This window comes from Marmota flaviventris, chromosome 2, assembly GCF_047511675.1.
Source record: "Marmota flaviventris isolate mMarFla1 chromosome 2, mMarFla1.hap1, whole genome shotgun sequence".
In the NCBI taxonomy this organism is placed as follows: Eukaryota; Metazoa; Chordata; class Mammalia; order Rodentia; family Sciuridae; genus Marmota; species Marmota flaviventris.
The window spans coordinates 74,592,910-74,612,065 of NC_092499.1; the positions used below are offsets into that span (position 1 = coordinate 74,592,910).

At 39.1% G+C, this 19,156-nt stretch overlaps 1 protein-coding gene across 1 annotated transcript in view; it reads left to right on the plus strand.

Moving 5' to 3' along the window:
• The first annotated feature begins 733 nt into the window (after positions 1-733).
• The window catches only part of Slc35f4 (solute carrier family 35 member F4), a 239,118-nt gene continuing 220,695 nt past the window's right edge, over positions 734-19,156 (plus strand). The window contains exon 1 of the mRNA XM_027929829.3: positions 734-836. Coding sequence (XP_027785630.1) covers positions 734-836 — 103 coding nt within the window. The remainder of the gene's footprint in view (positions 837-19,156) is intronic.

Below are 19,156 nucleotides of genomic sequence, written 5' to 3' on the forward strand. Positions count from 1 at the left end.
ACAAAACCTGGGTAACCACGCCACATACCACCTGCCGGGGAGTCATTCTTTTTTTTTATTTCTTAAAAAAATAAAAATAAAAAGACTCTTGGTGGTCCAGGCAAATCGCCAGAATTGACTAATGCCTAAGAACACTTGCATATCAGCAGACCCAAGGTGGTGTAGACTCCAAGAATGGATCAAGGCGGGGGCCACCCCAAGCGATAGTGCACATCTCTCCATCTAAAAGCCCTTAGATCCCCTTGGATTTCTCCTACCCCCAACCCTCGCCCCGCGCCTCTGGCCACCCTTTAACCTTCTCCTCTCACGCCCCCAGATCAAACATCTTTTCCCTCAGTGGAGTTGGGGGTGTCTACTCTTTGGAGAAGGGACGCCCAAGGGTTAATGATGAGAGTCAGCGGCCAGGTGGGGCGTCCACACCGGTCCCTGACCCCGGTGGGCGTCGGAGGTGAGGGGGCGCTGTTCGGGCAGCAGCGAGCCGGGTGACGGGCGGGAGAGCTGCCAGGGTGACGAGAGGCCGGCCCGAGTGGGGGCCGCTCCGCTGCAGCCGCCGCCGCCGCGGCTGTGATGCGAAGCCGGTGCTGCGCCGGGCGGTGGAGTCAGAGCCGGGGCGCGGGAGCTCGAGCTGCAACATCAGCACCAGCGGCGGCGGCGGCGGCACCTGCACCAGCTCTCGGGCCCAACTCTGCGCTCTCCGCCCCGCCGCGCCCGGAGCCGCCGCCCCGCGCCCTCTATGGACGTCAAAGCGGCCCCCAACGGGGTGGCCACCATCGAGGACCGCATCCTGCGGATCACCGGCTACTATGGCTATTACCCGGGTTACTCCAGTCAGAAAAGTAAGACGCCGTGGGGCCGCCCTGCGCGAGGCGCGGATGGGAGGTGGGCGCTCATGGGTGCCACCAGGGTGCGAGAGGGCGGGGGGTCCGGACACCTGCAGCCCTTGCCTGTGCTGTCACCGCCACCCTCCTGGCCTCGGGGACCACTGACACAAAAAGTATATCTGCTGTCCTCGGTGCTGAACCTTGTGGAGCGACGGGGCTCTGGCGGGTTGCGCCCAGGAGTTTGGGAACAGTCGCAGTCTTGGGGGCGGAGGTGCAGAGAGGATCTGGCAAGCTCTCTCGACCGCCGTTGGCCCGCTCGCCCCGGGCTGATTTACGCCTGGAGGAGGCTAACATGGCTGTTCAATTAGCGTCCGGTCAACCCTAGGGCTACACTCTCTGAAAGGCCCTACTGGGTGCCAGGGTGCGCACGGGGCGCTGGGGACGCAGACTGTGGAGAGACTTGGGGGTGGAGCTGGCGGGGGCGATCGACCCAGACGTGGGTCCCCCCGCCAGCTGGGTCAGCTTGCCCACTCTGGGCTGTTGAGATGTTGCCAGCGCGGGAATTAATACCTATAAAACGTTTGGGGGGAGGTTCTGAACTCTGGATAAATCTAAGAGCTTGCTCAGGTCCCCGAGTCCTGAAGCTTTGAGAGAGGGACCCATCCATGCAAACGGCAGAGGGTGGGTGAGAGAGGAAGGCACGACACGGCCACCCGCCCCCGCCGCACGTCGCGGCCACCTCTGAGCCCTAGGAGGCTGTGCTGTTCTGTTCTGTACCAGCTTTCTTCCGGTTAAGTGAGGCCATGCGGCGCTGATGCTTTCACATTTCAGGAGTTTTTTGTGTGTAGGGGATGCTATGAGGGGTTCACTTTTCGCAGTCCCCTTCCCCCAGCATAAAAACCCACTGGCTGTATTTGCTGGGATTAGTTCTACCAGGCACCGAAATGAAGCTCTTTCTCCTCTCAACTGGGGGAGTAGCTACGGTTTAATTTTCATGCAGGTGGGATTTCGCTTTTTCTTTATCAATGCGTTTCTGTCGCAATAGGTGGATCTTAATTGATGTTTTTACTGTTATTTTTAACCAGAAGCCTGGGAAGCTCCCAGACGCATTTCTGATTGGTATTTTTCTGTGACATTTTGGTGTGGCATCAACATTACATGTTCCGTGAAACTGTGGACTCACGCAAATCCTGACAGATAGAGGAGAAAACACTTTATTTTTCATGTAACTTTCTATGCTTGCTCTTGAATAATAACTCAAGAGCTTTATTCCACGGGCCATTCTCACACAGCTATTTTCTAGTTTAATATTTCATTTGGTTTCAGGAAAGGCCTATCTGCTTTGGATGGTTTCTGTCTAGCTGTTTTTAGCAGTAGAGGCTTACATTATTCATTTTCCATACAAAAGTAATTATATAGTGCTAGAATTTTCTGGAAAGAAAATAACATGCTGTGGAAAGCTCTTTGAAGTCTTTGTACTATAGCCTCAAAATTTTCTTCTCCTCCCCCCCCCATTGGCAAAGGGTATCTTCTTTAACCCTAGAAATTTAATTGAAAATATTGATATATCTTGTGGAAATTACCTGAATTTCACCTTTGAATATTTTAATTAGGAACTATCAAAATTTGGTCACCAGTGAATGTAGAATCTGTCCATAAAATTACAAGACTTAGGGTGGTTTATTATTAAAATTTTTATGACAATGGGACTTTAGTCAACGAAGAACAAACCAGAAAGAATGCTGGAAAAGTGACATTTTAGATAAGGACATGTTCATATTATATTTTTGTACTTGCTCAAATAGCTGCACATGTTTCATTTGCAATACAATAACAGGACATAAAAGGAAAGAACATTGACCAAGGCTGTAACTGGAAGCTAAAAGGAATAAAGATGCACTTGGCACGGTTATTTGTGATGTACACTTGTAAATTCAGGCCACAGAGTTCGAACAGTGAAGGCAGAGAAGAATCTCACAAGAACAGGGAATTAAGGGATAGTCAAATAATTCTCAGGACATTCATGCTTTCAGAGGCAGAGAGAGAAAGATTGCCATTTTACACAGCGAGAGACTGGGAGAGGAGAGAGTTGGAAGAGGGCCAGGCAACCAAGCACCATGAAATAATCCTGCCCTTAATGCAGGCTTCAACTAGTAAACAAACACATTGAAGCAAACCAGTGCAATATGGTCAATTGATTTAGCTGTTACCAGGAATGAGCAACAGCTTGGAGAAGGTCTGGAGCAATATATTCAGGAAAAAGCTAGAGTGGCAGATATATACTATGTGAAGGCAAGGTGACATTTCCACTTCCTGACTGATCACATATGAGATCTTCAGGAGGGATGATCACTTTCTGTTTTGGAGGTAGGTGGGGAATCATGTCTGAGATGCATTGGAGACTAGCCCCATGTTAATGTATCTTGCTTCCAAGCTTGTACATTGTCCAGAACAAACTATAGTCATCAGGCTGAAGAATAAAGAAATGAAATAGGATTCAGAGACATGGAGAAAATTTTATGGGCTACACAGCCACTTTTTAAATATTCTGTTCAACTTAGCAAGCATTCAATTGAGCATGAGTATAGATATAAGAAAAAGGATGCAAAGATGATCAAGGCATAGTGACTGGCCTTGAGTTACTTGTGGTCTAGAAGAAAATAGATTAATTTGCTCATCATGTATTAATTGAGCACCTCCTATATGCCAGGAATATATCAATGAACAAATCATATGAAAGTATTTTCCTTTTTGGAGTTCAAACTCTAGTGAAAAGAAACAAGATGATAAACAAAGTTTTATTTTCAAGGTGATACATGATATTTTTAAAAATTGCAACAAAATAGACAGGATAAAAATTCTGGGTGTTAGATATTGTCACAATTTTAAATAGGGTGTCAGGTAAGACCTCATGGAGGAAGTAATATTTGAGCCAAGAAAGACCTGAAGGATGTGAGGGTGTTAGTCATGTGGATGTCAGAAGGAAGGTATTCTAGGTAGTGGGATCAGCCAGTGCCAAGCTCTGAGTTATAGTGTACCTGGCACACCAAAGAAAGAACAAGGAAGTCTGCATGGCGAAGCAGAATGAACAACAGGGAAAGTGACTGGAGGTGAGGTTATTGAGGATACAGGGACTTGGATAAAGTCAGGCCTTATAGTTTATCTTAAGTCATTTGGCTTATACTCTGAAAGCAATTGGAGCTTTGCAGGGTTTTGAAAGAAGAGTATTATGACTTCAATTAATTTTCTAAGGGATCAGCCTGACTGCTCTATTGTACCAGGGGTGGAAATGCCTTGTTAGAATGCTACTGCAATAACCTGGGTGAGAGAAGTTGTGGCATGAGCTTGAGTGATAGCAGTAGAGGTGGTGATAGGTGGTCAGATTCTGTATGTATTTGAACTTAGAGTCAATAGGGTTCCTTGATGAACTGGATATGGTATTGGCAAGAAAGAGGAATAAAAATTGACTCCAGTTTTCTGGTTTGACCAAGTTTGAATTGCTGTTGGCAAAAGTATGGAAGGCTTCAAGGTAGAGAAGTTTGGGAGCAGGGGGCAGAGGAAAAGGATATTGTAGAAATGTTAAATGTATTGGAGATGTAAGCTTGGCGCTTGGAGATGTCCAACTGGAGATATAGATTAGGAATCTGCCAACATTTGGATGGTACTTAAGGCTGGATGAAATCACCAAGGAACAAATATGTATAGCAAAGAGAAGAGAACAAGGACTGAACCCTGGGACACTTGACATTAAAAGGTTGGGAAGAAGAGGAGAAACCATTGACAGAGACTAAGAAGGATCTCCCAGGTAGGTAGGGGGAAAACCATGAGTGAAGAAAAGGGATTAGCTGAGTCCAGTGGTGTTTAAAAGTCAAGTACAATAAAGTCTGATAACTGATCTTGAGTTTGGAAGTCGAGGGTCGTTGATGATCTTGACAGGAACATTGGCAAGAGCAGGTAAGATGGGAAGACATGGATTAGAATGTATATAAGAGATAATTGGGGGAGAAATTGAAAACTGAGTATAGATGACTCTTCAAGGATTTTTAAGCAAAATGTGCACAGGGGGAGAGAAGAAATGAAGGTAGTAGGGCTAAGAAAATTTTTTTCTCTAAAAGTTGGGAGAAATAACAATGTTTGCATGTAAAGGAGAATGATTCAATAGAGAATTAAAATTAATGATGTTGGAGAGATAGGATATAGAATCTAGTGCATAAGAGAAGGGGCATCACTTTAGATAGGCCAAAGTGTGTGGAGCAGGCCCTGTAAGGTGAGTAACTGAGATGGGGAAGTCTGTTGAGGGTCTCTTCTGGTTGTTTTAGCTTCCTCCAAATAGGAAGCAAAGCTATCAACCGAGAGTGAGAGGATGGGGGAGGAGATGGCAGAGATTGGAGAAAGAAGGTGTATATATTTAAAACAAAAGGGGAGGACAAATGGGCTGGGGAAATATACAAAGGTTCTCTCTCTGGCAACCTTAAGGCTCACTAGAGTTTCCGGTCACAAATTCAAAGTAAGACTGGTCAATAGGTTGCTTTATTCATTGACACAACAAAGACCTGGAGCAAGTGGAGACAAGGATTTGTCTCAACCAGAGCTGCAGATTATTTTATGAGTGTAATAAAATAATAGTGGCAAAGAAGTTGTATATAAAGAAGGCATTGTTATAATGATTGACCTTGGGATTTAAACTTGGTATAAGCAGAGGAGACAGGAAATCAAGGTAATTAGGAAAAGTGGAAAGGTGATATGATCAATGGGTTGGAAGTTTCAGTAGGATCAAAGACTAGTGGAAGTCAATCGGAAATATAAGAGGTGGTGATCAGTTAGAGGGTTGTTATGATATGAAATTAATTTCCATAAGTCAAGAGAAAGGATAAATTCACTTGTTTTACTACATTTTATACTGATTTTTTTTGAGTTAGCCTTTTGTGTGCGTGTTTGTATGAGGAGGCAGTGTAATGAATTAAATCCTACCGATCAACTTCAGTGACTGGGTTCTGTGGTTGTTTTCTAAACAACTCTTGCTCTGATAGTTGCTCTGACCACCTCCTTTCCAAAAAAGAACTCCACTTACTTTTAAAAGAAAGGAATTTATACTCATCATAAAGAAATGATAAAAGTTTATGGTGAACACTACACAATATATACATGAATCAAAACATCCCATTGTACTTCATAAATATGTACAAATAGTATGTGTCAATCAAAAATTGAACTCTACCCACTTCTGTTTCTTTTGCTTTCTAAGTGCACTGATGGCTGTTATGATTTAGCATTTCTCAAGTTCTGCCCTCTGCTTGCCCCAAATGAGCTCATTTAATCCCACAGCTTCACCATCCTCTATGTGCCTATATTTCTTGGTTCAGTTTTTCTGAGCTCAGACTCATGTTTCAAGCCTCCTGCTAACATTTCTACCTGAATATCCTGTAAACATATCACACATTAAACCAAATTCATCATTCTGTCCCTAAGACATGCCCTTTCCTTTTTCTTCTATTTTCTGTCTTTCGAAATCTGTATCCAACCAGTTGCCCAAGCCAGAAAGCCTGGAGTTATTTTTATCCTCAACCTCTGCTCTTTTCTCTTGTTTTGTTTTCAGTTAACAAGTCCTGTCTCTCTCTCTCTCTCCCAAGTATGTGCTTTCCATCCCTCTTGTCACTTCATTAATTTTATGTATCATATCTTATGTCCAGCCTCAAGTCTTTCCAATCCCATAGTCATGCATTAATAACATTTACTCCCTTAAAGTGCAAATCTGTTCATTTCCCATTCCTGTTCAAAAGCCTGGAATAACTTTTCATTTTCTGTGAAATGAAATCCACATTTCCAGGCATGGCACAATCTGAGCCCAACTTACATTATTCTATTTTAGCACACACATCCCTTTCCACCCCTAATTGCCAATAATGCATGCTTAATGAAGAAAATCTGGAAGGCAGGGACACAAAGAGAGATTAAAACAAAATTCATAATATCACCTCTCAGAGGTGATTAGTGTTAACAGTTTTGTATATATTATTTCAGTCTTTTTGTATATCCATAGACTTATGCACATTAATTTTTTAATGAAACATGTCTCTAATTAATCTATATATTTTAATAACAATTTTAATGGGTGCATAATCTTTCATATATACAACCACCTTACTCTATGTAAACAATCACTAGCTGTTGGATTTTTAAAAAAAGATAACTCTTCTAATCTCATATCCCATATGGTCTCCACATACCCTGGTCATAGTCTTATCAGCAAGCAGCTCATTATTTTAATGACATTATAGTCTTCATGTTTTGTGCCCAAATGCTCCCTCTCTCTGGGTTTCCTTCTTTCTGTGGAAAGTTCCTGTTTATCTTTAAAGGCTCAGTTTAAATGTGCTGTCCTCTGCAAAGCTTCTGATTACCGTGGGCTGGGTTAACCCTCCCCTCCCCTGTGCTCCTGTAATGCTGTGAACTCACCTTGGATTCAACATTTAGCACACAATTTTAGGCTGTTTGCCTTGCACAAGACTGTCTGACCTACAGAGCCTGGGGAGGTCAGGGACTAATCATTGTTTATTTTCACTTTAGGAAAAATATCTGGTACATTTAGGTGCCCCAGTCAAGTTTGTTTTACTAATCATTGAATGATTTCAGTTTCTTTTACAGAAATTGGAGACTTAATTACTTTCATTAGTGTAAAATAAAGAGTATATGATAGTAATGACTGGAAGGAGAGAAAAAATTACCAGCAATGAATGAATCAAACAGAGGATCCTATTCAGAGAATGAGAATACACCAAATAGTATTTTATGATCATTTTATGTGACTGGTTGTAACTTTTGCTTTTATGCATCCTTATTTACTTTTTAAGATTTTCTGTGTTTGAGGACAAAAAAGGGCAATTTTTAAGAATACAAAGTAGTATAAGTTTACTAGAACCATAAGAATATAATGTGGTTTTGTCCCCTTTCTCTTTTGTATTGGTCTTCATGACACAATATTAATATAAATATTAATATAAATCTTAAGCTCTCTAACTGGGGTAAATTATAATTATAGTGCATTATAGCAAATTAATACAATGAATATTTATTCTTGTTCATAGTCTGTATATTTCCTGAGAATAAACTTCATGCTTTTTTATACATAGTAGATAGTATTTTGTAAAGAGTTATAAATAAGAATCATTGATACATTGTTTAATGTATCAAACTAATAATTTAGTTTTAAATTAGGACATATGTGCCCTATGTTGATACTAAATATCATTGTATATATTATGCATGTTTTTGCAATGTTTATTCTGATGTGTATTTTGCATTTAAAATAGAAATTTACAATAAACTGGATATTTATATTATAAGCTACTACTATTAGCTAACACTTGGGTTTACATTAAGTTTCAGACATACTTTCTCTGGAGGACTGGGGGTGTGGCTCAGTGGTAGAGCACTTGCCTAGTATGCATGAAGCCCTGGGTTTAATCCCTAGCACTGCAAAAATAATATATCCTTGGATACATATTTTTTCCCAATAGCTTGTCTAAGAGACCTGGCTTGAGACCATGAGGTCTAGTGCAAAGGCCATAAGTTCTGACAACAGGAAAGCTGGGGTCTATACTTCTGCTCTGCTACTTGCGAAGTAAACTTAAGTTAAACTTGCATAAGTAACCTAACCTCTCAAATCAACGATTTTGTTCCTGAAAACATAGGAATGATAACAATTGTTTCACCAATAGTTGGGAGGATTATGTAAGATGATGTATATTGAGTATCTGGCATCATGCCCAGTTCAATGTATTAAAGTTGTTGTGATTATGAGGAAACCAATTGAATTGGTTGCATGGCTTCAAAGACCTTTGTTCACTTTTCCTTGTAAGTAAAATGGTTTGTTACCTATATTTTCCTTTTTATATAACATTGTATTTTGAATTGTTATTAAAAATTGCTGTTATAGAAATTGTAAAGACAGTTTACAAAGTTCACAGTGGGTTTTTTTTCCCCCACTATTTATCCATTTCTGGCTTGTCTAGTGTGACCAATAGGGGTGATCCTCCTGGATTACCATTAGGGACAGATTATTTTAAATGGACTGGAGGTAATTGGTCATGAGGCTATTCCAAATAGGTTAATCTAAAAGAAAGGAGAAAAATCTAGATCCAGTGAGTGATAGGATGGATCTTCAGGTATTCAGGTACCAAAATGGGGGGGGGGTAGTGGAATTCACTGGAAGATGTGTAGCATGGAATGGGCTGGGGGTAAAGATAGTATAAGGAGGGCAAACAGGTGGAGGAGTTCTGGCTAAGATTCAGTTTGGGAATGGTCTATTGGAAGCAGTATTGTTCTTTTCATATGTGAAATATTAATGGGACAGTTCTTGTTTTGACTATTTATATGGCAGCAAACATGACAGACAGGCTGTTTTATGTTCTACTTTAAAAAATAAATCATTGTGTTATAAACACATTTACATATTTCTATAGACCTAAAATGTGAGTGATGGCTTGTTTGTTTTCTAGTCACAGGATTCTTTGGAGCTATAGTTTGATAAAGTTTCTTTTTAATAAAGTATTTAATTACTTGTGGATACAGAGGAATATAAAAGAAAAGAAAAATAATTTTGTCACCCAGCACAATTGTTATTATTTTGATCAATTTCTTTCCAATTTTTCTAATGCATATAGTACTTCATTTCTTGATTTGTTGACAAATATAAATGATAGTGTAGCCATAATAGTGATACACAAACAATTTTATGCCCTACTACCCCCACCCCCAACTTAACATTTCAGGGTAAGCGTTTCTCAATTATTTGCATTTGTTTGCTTTGTGAAGCTGGAATTGAATTCTTTCACAGATCTTGGCTTAAGGAATTTGGGAAAGCTCGCTCTTAGTTATTTGAGACTAAGTGAAATGGAGAGACCTGAGGTGTGAATGATGGCTTGTTTGTTTTCTAGTCACAGGATTCTACTTGAACCAGTTTAAGCAAAATGGAAGGTCTTGAAAGGATACTGGGGAGTCTCTCCTGGGTTGTAAGGGCAGGGATAAACTGGTGAAGCTGGAATCAGGTCCTGGAGTATTGTAGGGCAAACAGGAAGCCACCCTCTCTCTCTCTCTCTTTTTTTTCTTGTGTGCATTCTCCATTCTTGTCTTGCGGCAGGCTGGCTTTCTCTATTTCCTTGTCCAAATGGTCAAAAATAGTCACTGCCAGCAGTTTCAGTGTTTACATGTCCTCTATTCAAGAGAGCAGACAGATTGAGCAAGAATCTCTCACTTCTAAATCCAGATTCCTGGGGAAAGTGACTCTTTGGCCGAGTTTGTGTCACATGCATACTCTTGATCTTATTGATACTTGTGGTCTGGGGCCAGGTCAAGTTACCCAATCTGGGCTGCCAGTGGCTGTCTCCTGTAACCTTAGCAACTGTTGGGGAAGTTATGGTTTCCAGAGAAAAGGAGCAGTTGGCTGAAAAGTCAACTTAATAACTATTTGGTTCACAGAGCTTTATATCAAATCATAGGCTTCAATCAAGATCCAACCCATTCTTTCTATGGTTCAGGTAACCCTTAGAGTAGATCTAGACAATATTTAGTGAAGTTATAGGTACAGTATAATCCTACAAGCCAAGAAAATCCAGCTGTCTGTTTAGAGTATGAGTCTCTAGTGAGTTTTGTTTAAGAGTTCCCAGGTAGCACTGCATACTGCTCAATAAGCTTTATTGAAGTGCCACTGGTTATATCAACTTTGGAAGACATATTTCTTTTTCTAGGTCAGAGAGGGCAGCAAACCAGTTCCTTCAGATTCAATGCACAGTAATCGAGAATGACATTTAACATTGTACATTTTAAACAGGGATTGAAAATCACACTATTCTGCAGTCTGGGATTTGCTATATTTAGACCTGGGCTAGTGCCAAGATGGCATTAGTGAGGTGTCAATAATGCTTTTATGGTCTTGAAAATCAGACATACTATGATTTCTTTCTGCTTTGTGAAAGCCGAGATTCTAAGGATGTTAAATCTTGCTGTTGGTACCTTACTCAACTCAAGTCATGTGACTTTGGTATTTATCTCGTGATTTTGTTCACACCCAGGTTTGATGGTAGACATTCTAGAGGAGAAATCCAGACCAAGGAAGATGGGAGCCCTTTGGAGCACCATCTTTCCTGCTGGAGTTATGGTGGCAAGTTCTAAGGGAGGGATATGCACATCTAAAATGACATTATTATTTTCTGAGGCCTTTTAGAGCAAATATACTTAGAAGCTGAGAACCTTTTATTTCCTCTTAATTTTAAAAGAACTGTGAGGACCTGAAGCTGGTACTGCTCATCTTGCTCTTTCTAGTTTACAGCCCCTCAGCAGTCAAGGTGATCTTTTAAGATCATTAATTGAATCATGACATTCCTCTGGTTAAAGTCTTCTGTGGCTTTTCTTTCTCTCTGGAAAACTATAAATCTCTGAATGCAGCTTACAGGCTCTTGTGTGGTCCCGTTCTTCAGCTGGCCCCGCTCTCCCCAGCCCTTATTGTGCTTGGGTCATGCTGCACACATTTGAGATCCTCTCACTCCTCCAGGCCCATGAACAAATTCTTCTGTCTTTCTGGTGCAGTTACCTGGCTGGCTGCTCCTTCTCTGTCGGTTTCATATTAAGTGTCATCGTCTCAGAGAGTCCTCTGCAGCTTTGCACCTCTAACATCTCATCTGCTTTTCCTTTGTGGTACTTACTACAGACTGCAGTTACAATTTATGTTCATTTTTGTGACCGTTTAATGTCTTTCCTGCCTACTAGACTGTTAGATCCCTAAGGGGTGATGGATGTATTTTGTTCAGCACTGTGTCCAGTGCAAAGAACAGGGACTGCATACTCCATATATTTTTGTTGAATGAATGATGAAGACTTGTTGAAGTTTTCAAGCAGACATTTTTGTTATTTCAAAAATGAACTTCTACTTTGGAATATTTTTAGATATACAGAAAAGTTGCAAAGACAATACAGAGTTCCTGTATACTCCTCCCTTACTTTTCCCCATTGTTAACACTTTATATTACCATGTACCACAACTAAGAAACCAACGTTGGTACATTGCTATTTATTAAATTGCAGACTGCATTTGGATTTTACCAGTTTTCCTATTAATGTTCTCTTTCTGTTCCAGGGCCAATCTAGGGTCTCCCTTGCATTTATTTGTCATGCCTCTTAAGCAGGCATTCAAGGCATTGAACTTGAAAAAAAAAATAATTTCAATTTTATAGAAATTTCCTAGCAGATATTTTAGATCTCAGATTAGATCATACTTGAAAATGTAACTACTAGTTTTCAAGGTGACATAGGATTAAATTCATTGTAGGAGTGACCTATGATGTGACATGGTAATTGCAAACTATCTTAGAGGCAATTCTATAGTGTAGGGCAGCAGAATTTGGTGATTAACATTTCTATTGTTAAACAATTTGGGGACATGGAAATATTCAAAAATATAGGTAAAGCTATGAACTACTCCTTTCCCTCCAAATGCACATATATATCAAAATTTTTGTGCAGTTTCTTTTATTACACTGGAGATTTACTTCACAGGAACAGACTGTAAAATAATTCTTTTGAATTTTATCTGTTTATTTTATGATAGTGTGTGCAAAATTTAATGGTAACACTTGGAAAAACTGAACTAATTCAAATTTGTTAAGTAAAATAAAAATGAACTTAGGTTTTATTCACAATCAAATTTTAGTGAGAAAACTCTGGCGGTTTGGACTGAATAAGTAATTAAAAATTTGGAGTGATCTTAGGCATGGCAATGTGCAGTTCTCTTCAATTCAATGAAATCTCAACATGTCTAAAAGCTCTGACTCAACAGGATATGAGGTCACAAGTAAAATTAGAAATCTTATATCTTATTTTGCTATGATAAGATGGACTTGTATCCAGAAATGCCAGATTTCTTGAAGGCTCTTCAAGTTGAATTAATGTTACATCATTTCATTTGTGTTCAAGTCAATGAGATTATCTTGGAGGCAAGGTCTGTGCCACCGATATTGTCTTTGTCAGCAAGGAAAGGATGATTTTAAGTCCATTTAAGCAGAATAAACTTTCAAGCAGTTTTTGTGCAGACTTTTTATGACATGTCTTCATTCTAGGTTGTTATTTTTTTGAGAAGCTGTGTTTCCAAAAGAAGTTGTGGTTTTCTGCTGCATTGTAATGGTGACTGCCAAGCTTTGAAAGCAAAAATGTATTCTGCTCATGTCTATTAAAGTAAGCAACCCATGAATCATCTTCTTCTTACTGAATTATCCTACAAGTGGGCCTTCTTTTTTCTCTCAAAGGTGATTTTCATGTATCATTCAGAGATTTCAAGTCAGAGTTTTTGTAAACATAGCTTCTAGGTAGTGAAGGAGAATCCCACATTCTGTTTACTTTTCTTGATAAAATAAAAATCTGGAGAAGATGATAATTTGGACTTTGGTTCTGATGGAGTCAACTTGCAAGGCAATAGAAAAGGTTTTTTTGTAGGACCATGACAGTACTTCAGGTGCTACACATGCTGATATTTAAGGTATCGGGTTGCATTGATATGAAAAGCCAAGTTTCACCACCAAAGCAGTACAACCTACTTTTCTCCCCAAGTACAGTTTTGCTTGGCATTGCAACTTTCCATGTTTTCTAAAAGGCTTGCAGAATAGGCTTTCTCCTTCAATGACATTCACATACTCATACAGAAAATCAGGAGTTGAAAGCATTTTGAGGTACCCAGTTATTTTCTGAAGGAAAATAGCATAGCTGCTGGTATCTCTAATATTTGTACCAAAATTATGGCAAATGAGCAAGTTTGGAGAAAGGATTTTGATTGAGAAAGGCCCTGCTTCCATTTTTATACCCTGCTCCCGAACACAAACCAGTTTATCCTTTTTCAAGATGTGCTGGTTTCCAAAATTCCTCTAGGTATGGATTTATTCTATTGCTTAACAATCAGCATGCTTTTGATGGCAAGTAAAGTAATTCGATTTATATTAGCTCTAGCAATAAGGAAGTTTATTCTTTTGTAGAACAGGGAGATCAGCTGTGGGGTTTCTGACATGGCTTATGCTATAATGAAGTATCCAGATTCTAGCCTTTTCACTCCTTCTTAGCCATATCTTTGTACTAAACTTTGCAAAAGATTTTCTTGACTTGAAAATTCTTTTATGAAGTTTCTCACTTGAGATTTCATTACAGTCTTAATAGCTCTCTTGTTCCATAAATATTTCCTTAAAAAGTATGACACCTTGTTCTTATTTAATGGATATAATAATTTTTTATCTACCTGAATATCTTAATATATTTTTGAAATTTCCTTCTCTTGAATATTATTTCCTTTTGTAAAAAAGTACTGTTCGTCAATAATATTGGATATCTTGTGATTTTCTTTCCTTATCTGTTTAAATTATAGGGTAGAGGATTTAAGAACCGTTTGGAATCTGCAAGAATGATTAAAGTGGTCAAGAACTATTAAGAATCTGTGATTTTGCCATGTTTTCAAGTTAACAAGTTTTCTTGCTACAGTTTCATGGGTGCCCAAGGAAGTTATGAGATTGCTGTTTCAGATTCAAAGGACTTTTCCTCCTATAATCCAGAAAACAGCATGAACATGAAGTTCATGTTCATGAACTTACATGAACAAGTTCATGTTCTTGCTCCCAACATTCCATAAGGACAGAATGAGTAAGTAAGGTGAATTCTCAATACATTGAAGGTTTATGTCACAGCTGAGGAATCCTGTGTTTAGGAAATCCAAATCAGTTATAATGGCTTACAAGCAAACCTACTCAACCTTTGAGATATTAGCAAACAAGCCTGCCTTGTTTTACAGAGAGACTTTTTCTCTTCCTTCCAAAACTATTTACTATACAGTTCTTGAAAAGATAGCCCAGAACAAAAATCTGTCAGTGCCCACACAAGATATGGAAAAATGCAAGATACTCACATTGAGAATTGTCTACCAACAGGTGCCTGTCTATTAAGGCTTTTTACTGTGAAACTGGGCTTTTCCTTTGGGAATATTTACTATCATTTTCTTAAATTGTATTTGAATTCTATTTCCCTGGACCACATAAGGCATTTCTAATCTTTTGACAGACTACCTGCATTCTGGGAACCAAGTAGGAAAGAAGCCTGGGTGTCTCAGTGAGCAGCAATGTATAGATAGGTTCACTTAATTGTTCTGTGGTTTTGGTATGGTGCCCTGAGTCTTCAACTGTGCCTAGTGTCCCTGTAGACTTCTGTTTGAGCTTCTCCAGAGGATTAACCTGCTGCCCTTACAAGAGTGAAGAGGGACAAGGAATGAGGGTGAGGATTCAGAAGACATCTGGACTTCTTAGACTTAAGCAAGACCTGCTTTTAAATGTGCTATTCTCTCTCTTAGTAGTAACTAGTACCATAATTCAGGAGGCTTTGGAAAGTTCTTTGTTGTAAATTGAACTAATTTCCATTTTTCTTCCCTCCACTTAGATTTCAGTTTTCTCAAGCTTGACAAGTCATTTTCTACTTTTTAGCATCTAAAATTCTATAATCATCTTCTCTCTTGATCTTCCCATTTTTGTGGATTTATAGTTTTTTTTTAAAAAAAAAATCCATTTTATTGTAATTTTGGTAGAATTTCCCGAATGGGGAAATACAAATGTATATATTCAATCTGCCCTCTTTGCCAGAATCATGTACTTTCTATTTCTATTCTTTGAAATCTTCCAGCTTGAACTAGATTTACTGTAAACCAAGATAAATGGCATATTCATAGTGGCAGAGTACATTATCTTTATTTCCTCTCAGTTGGGAAGCTATTTTAGATATCACAACAAGAGGGCAAATACTATTATATCTTGTTCTGAGTGTTGGTTATACAGACACACTGACTTCATGAAATGTCATCAAACTCTATCCTTATGGTGTGTTACTTCTCTGTATGCACACTATATTGCAATAAAAGTACATTAAAATTGTATGCCACATGATTAAATATTATAGCATATTCGTTCATTTTACTCTTATCTATAATAAAATACTTACATTGACATAATAAAGTATTGTAAAAACTTTCAAAGTAACAGATGATAAATAATTAATTTTGTGTATATTCCCCAGTTCAATTACCGCATCCATCCCTTAATTCTCTCCCACTATGATTTAAGTGATTCTAAAATACTTTTCTGCAGAATCAGAATCATCTTGGAGTTAAAAAATATATCCCAATGCCCAGGATGCATCCCACTGAGACCCAGGCATCAGTACTCTTTAAAGCTCCCCAGAAGATTCCAGTGAGCAGCCAAAACTATTATCAAGGGCCTATGGCAGTGCTTCTTAAACTGTCTGATAATTCAACCAACTGTTTTGTTTGTTTATGTTTTTAAAATTTCAATTCCTCATAGATCAAAGGTCTGGAAAATTTAGGGAAAATGAAATATTAAGGAAAAAATTACACATTGAAATATAATTATGGTGTAAAGTTGCTATAAAGATTTTTTTCAGTGCTTATTTTCAATTTCTATATTTGTCACAGACTAGTAACAGTTTATGACCAGGATCAGTCTGCAGCATACACTTTGAGTAGCACTGGCTGGGGAATAATCTCTCCCTTTCTTAGCACAGCTGGGGTATCTATATATTTTCCTCTCTGCGGAAAGTTTTTTTTTTTTTTGAGATGCATGAAAGTTTGGGTTGGACCTTTAGTGGGAGCTCCCAGCCACTCTCTGTAGCCCAAATGACACATTTCATCCCACTTGGATGAATTTCTACGTTTGGGTTGAAAATAATTGTTAATAACTCATAAGACTTGTTTGAGATTTTTCAGGTGTTGTTTCCCATCAGCTATATAAATTCAGGAGAAAATTTTAACTACTAAAGTCTTAGAATGTGATCGCATATATATGTGTAGTATTTCTAATTCGTAAATTGTGCATGTGAATTTCAGAGATAAATTCACTGAAGACTTTCAGGAATGAAGATTCATTAAACTCTCAATGATTTTGCACCAACTGCTAGAATGCAATGAAAATTTATTCTGTGACATGGGCTGGAATCTCCAAAGGACAAGTGGACTTTTACTCAGAGCCTGTTATTTATAGGACCGAATGAGAGGAATGAGCTATCTGCTAATCCTAAGCATTTGGTCCAATATTCTGGAAATGTGGAAATTTACCTAAGTGGAAAGAATCCTAGTAAGTTTATGAAGCTTGGAGTGGAGAAAGAAGAGAGGATTGGGTGGGACCTTCATCTATCGAGAAACTCAGATGAGTGTACACTCAGAATGACTCAGATGAGTGTTCTGGTATGGACCTGTTACTTTTCTCTTTGGGGGCTTATTTTGATAGTGGTGCAGTTGGGTTTTAGTTGAAGCAGTTTATCTGATTGCCTGGTCTAAGACATCTCTATTTCTTTCTTCTTTTCTAAATACAGGTTTACCTCTTTCACAGAGGATGACATGATTATGCCTCCTAGGGAACCAAAGGCTGCTCCAGATGTTAGTTGTACTCTGTCCCTTGTGCAGTCTTTAATAAAGATGTCTTCAATGGCTTTATTACTCCTCTAGACGTCTGTTACATTCTGATTATATTTGCTTGGAGCATAGAATTTTATGGTGGCTTTCTTAGAGTGACTTAGCCCTGTCTCCTAGGATTAAGGGGAGAAGATAAGTTCTGTGACTTTATTCTTGGGTACCTCTCATAACCTGGGCTGGTTATTTGACAAAGGATGGAAAATGAAGGTGAAGTGTATAATAGCTTTGTTTCAGATTCTATCTTCTTTAAGGTTTTACCCTCAATGTAAAACTCATGCAATGTAAAACTCTAGCACACACAACATCCAGCATAGAAAGCTTACCACAGAAGAAAATTCAGGGATGAGAATCTCAACTTATGTTATAAGTTAAGAAAGAGTGAATTTTCCTGGGGCTTTTAATAGAAAATTATACCCAAATAGATACTACATAGAGTCATAATGGGATTGTAACTAATGTAAGCAGAACTGTTTGTAGAATAATCTTTGAGGATTGAATAAAGATTAAATGTTTATGGGACCTAAAACAAATGTAATGAAAGAAAATGCAAGAGTCTTAACTCATCATAGCACACAAAAGATTTAGAGTGTAAATTCTGAATAATTCTACAACCACTCTGACAGTTGTGTGTATTTTACATTTTATGAGGCAATAGCATATACGATTTCATTAAAACTCATAGCCTGTGAAGTGGGTGTTATCACCCTGTTACAGAAGAAGAAATTGAAGCTCAGAGAGGTGGCTTTGCTTAAGGGCATGGACACCAGGTCTCAGGGCTTGAGCCCAGAGCTCTCTGCTTCCCAAACCCACACACTTCACTAGAGTAACAAAAATTCAAAATGGTAAATTTGGAACCCACTATGGCTCAAGTATTCCACCCACTCCTCAGAAAGTCCTAGAAGACGGTTACAGACTTCCACATTGATTTTTGCAGAGTGCAGTGCCCAGCTCTGGTAAAGCCAAAGCATTTACCTCAGGACTTAATTCAGGCTTTTCCCTTTTCTCCAAGTATGAATTTTACTTTAACTGGATGATGTGCCTGAAGACTTTTTTTCTGGAATAAAGAGGAAAGATTGAACAAGATGGCCTTGAAAGTGTGTGTGTGTGTGTGTGTGTGTGTGTGTGTGTGTGTGTGTCTATCTGTCTGTCTGTCTATCTATGGGGGAAGGGGAGACAGAGAGAGAGAGAGAATAAACCAAGGAGAGAGACAGAGACAGAGACAAAGGAAAAGATACAGATACCTCTACTAGTAACCAACGTCCAACTGGTGTCTGGAATCTCAGACTTTTCTGAAGGAGGGAGGAGGGCAGTGAAGAGACAAGACAAGGGTTGTCCCCTCTTGACCCCGACTTGATTCTCTCTCAAGACTCCTGGGTGTCTCAAGGGCCCTCCTGGTCACACTGTGCCCAGAAGGTAACTTTTCCAGTGAGAGAATTCTCTTCCTGCCTGCATCCATAAATGAAGAATAAGTCTGCTAAGGGGGCAGCAGAGAGCGAGTTGTTTATTCCTATGGCAGAGTATAGATATTTGTATTTTTGCGTCATTTGCACCCAACACAGTAGAATGGGATAGAATTTGTAGAATTACAGTCAAACATCTGTCTTTGCCATCCATGTTTCCTCTAATATCTAATGATATTTCTCTAGTTATGATTTAAGTCACTGGAATGATGATACTAGTGTTGCTGATGTTCTCTTCAGAAGAAGGAGTCCAATATTATTTTCGTATTGGCCCTGTGGGGCCTGTGGTCTTGTCCTTTGTTATTCACGTTACTGAGGCTTCAGTTGGCCTTGACTCAGGCCTCTATCGGTGGCATCAGAATGTGAGTGTGGCTTAGCCA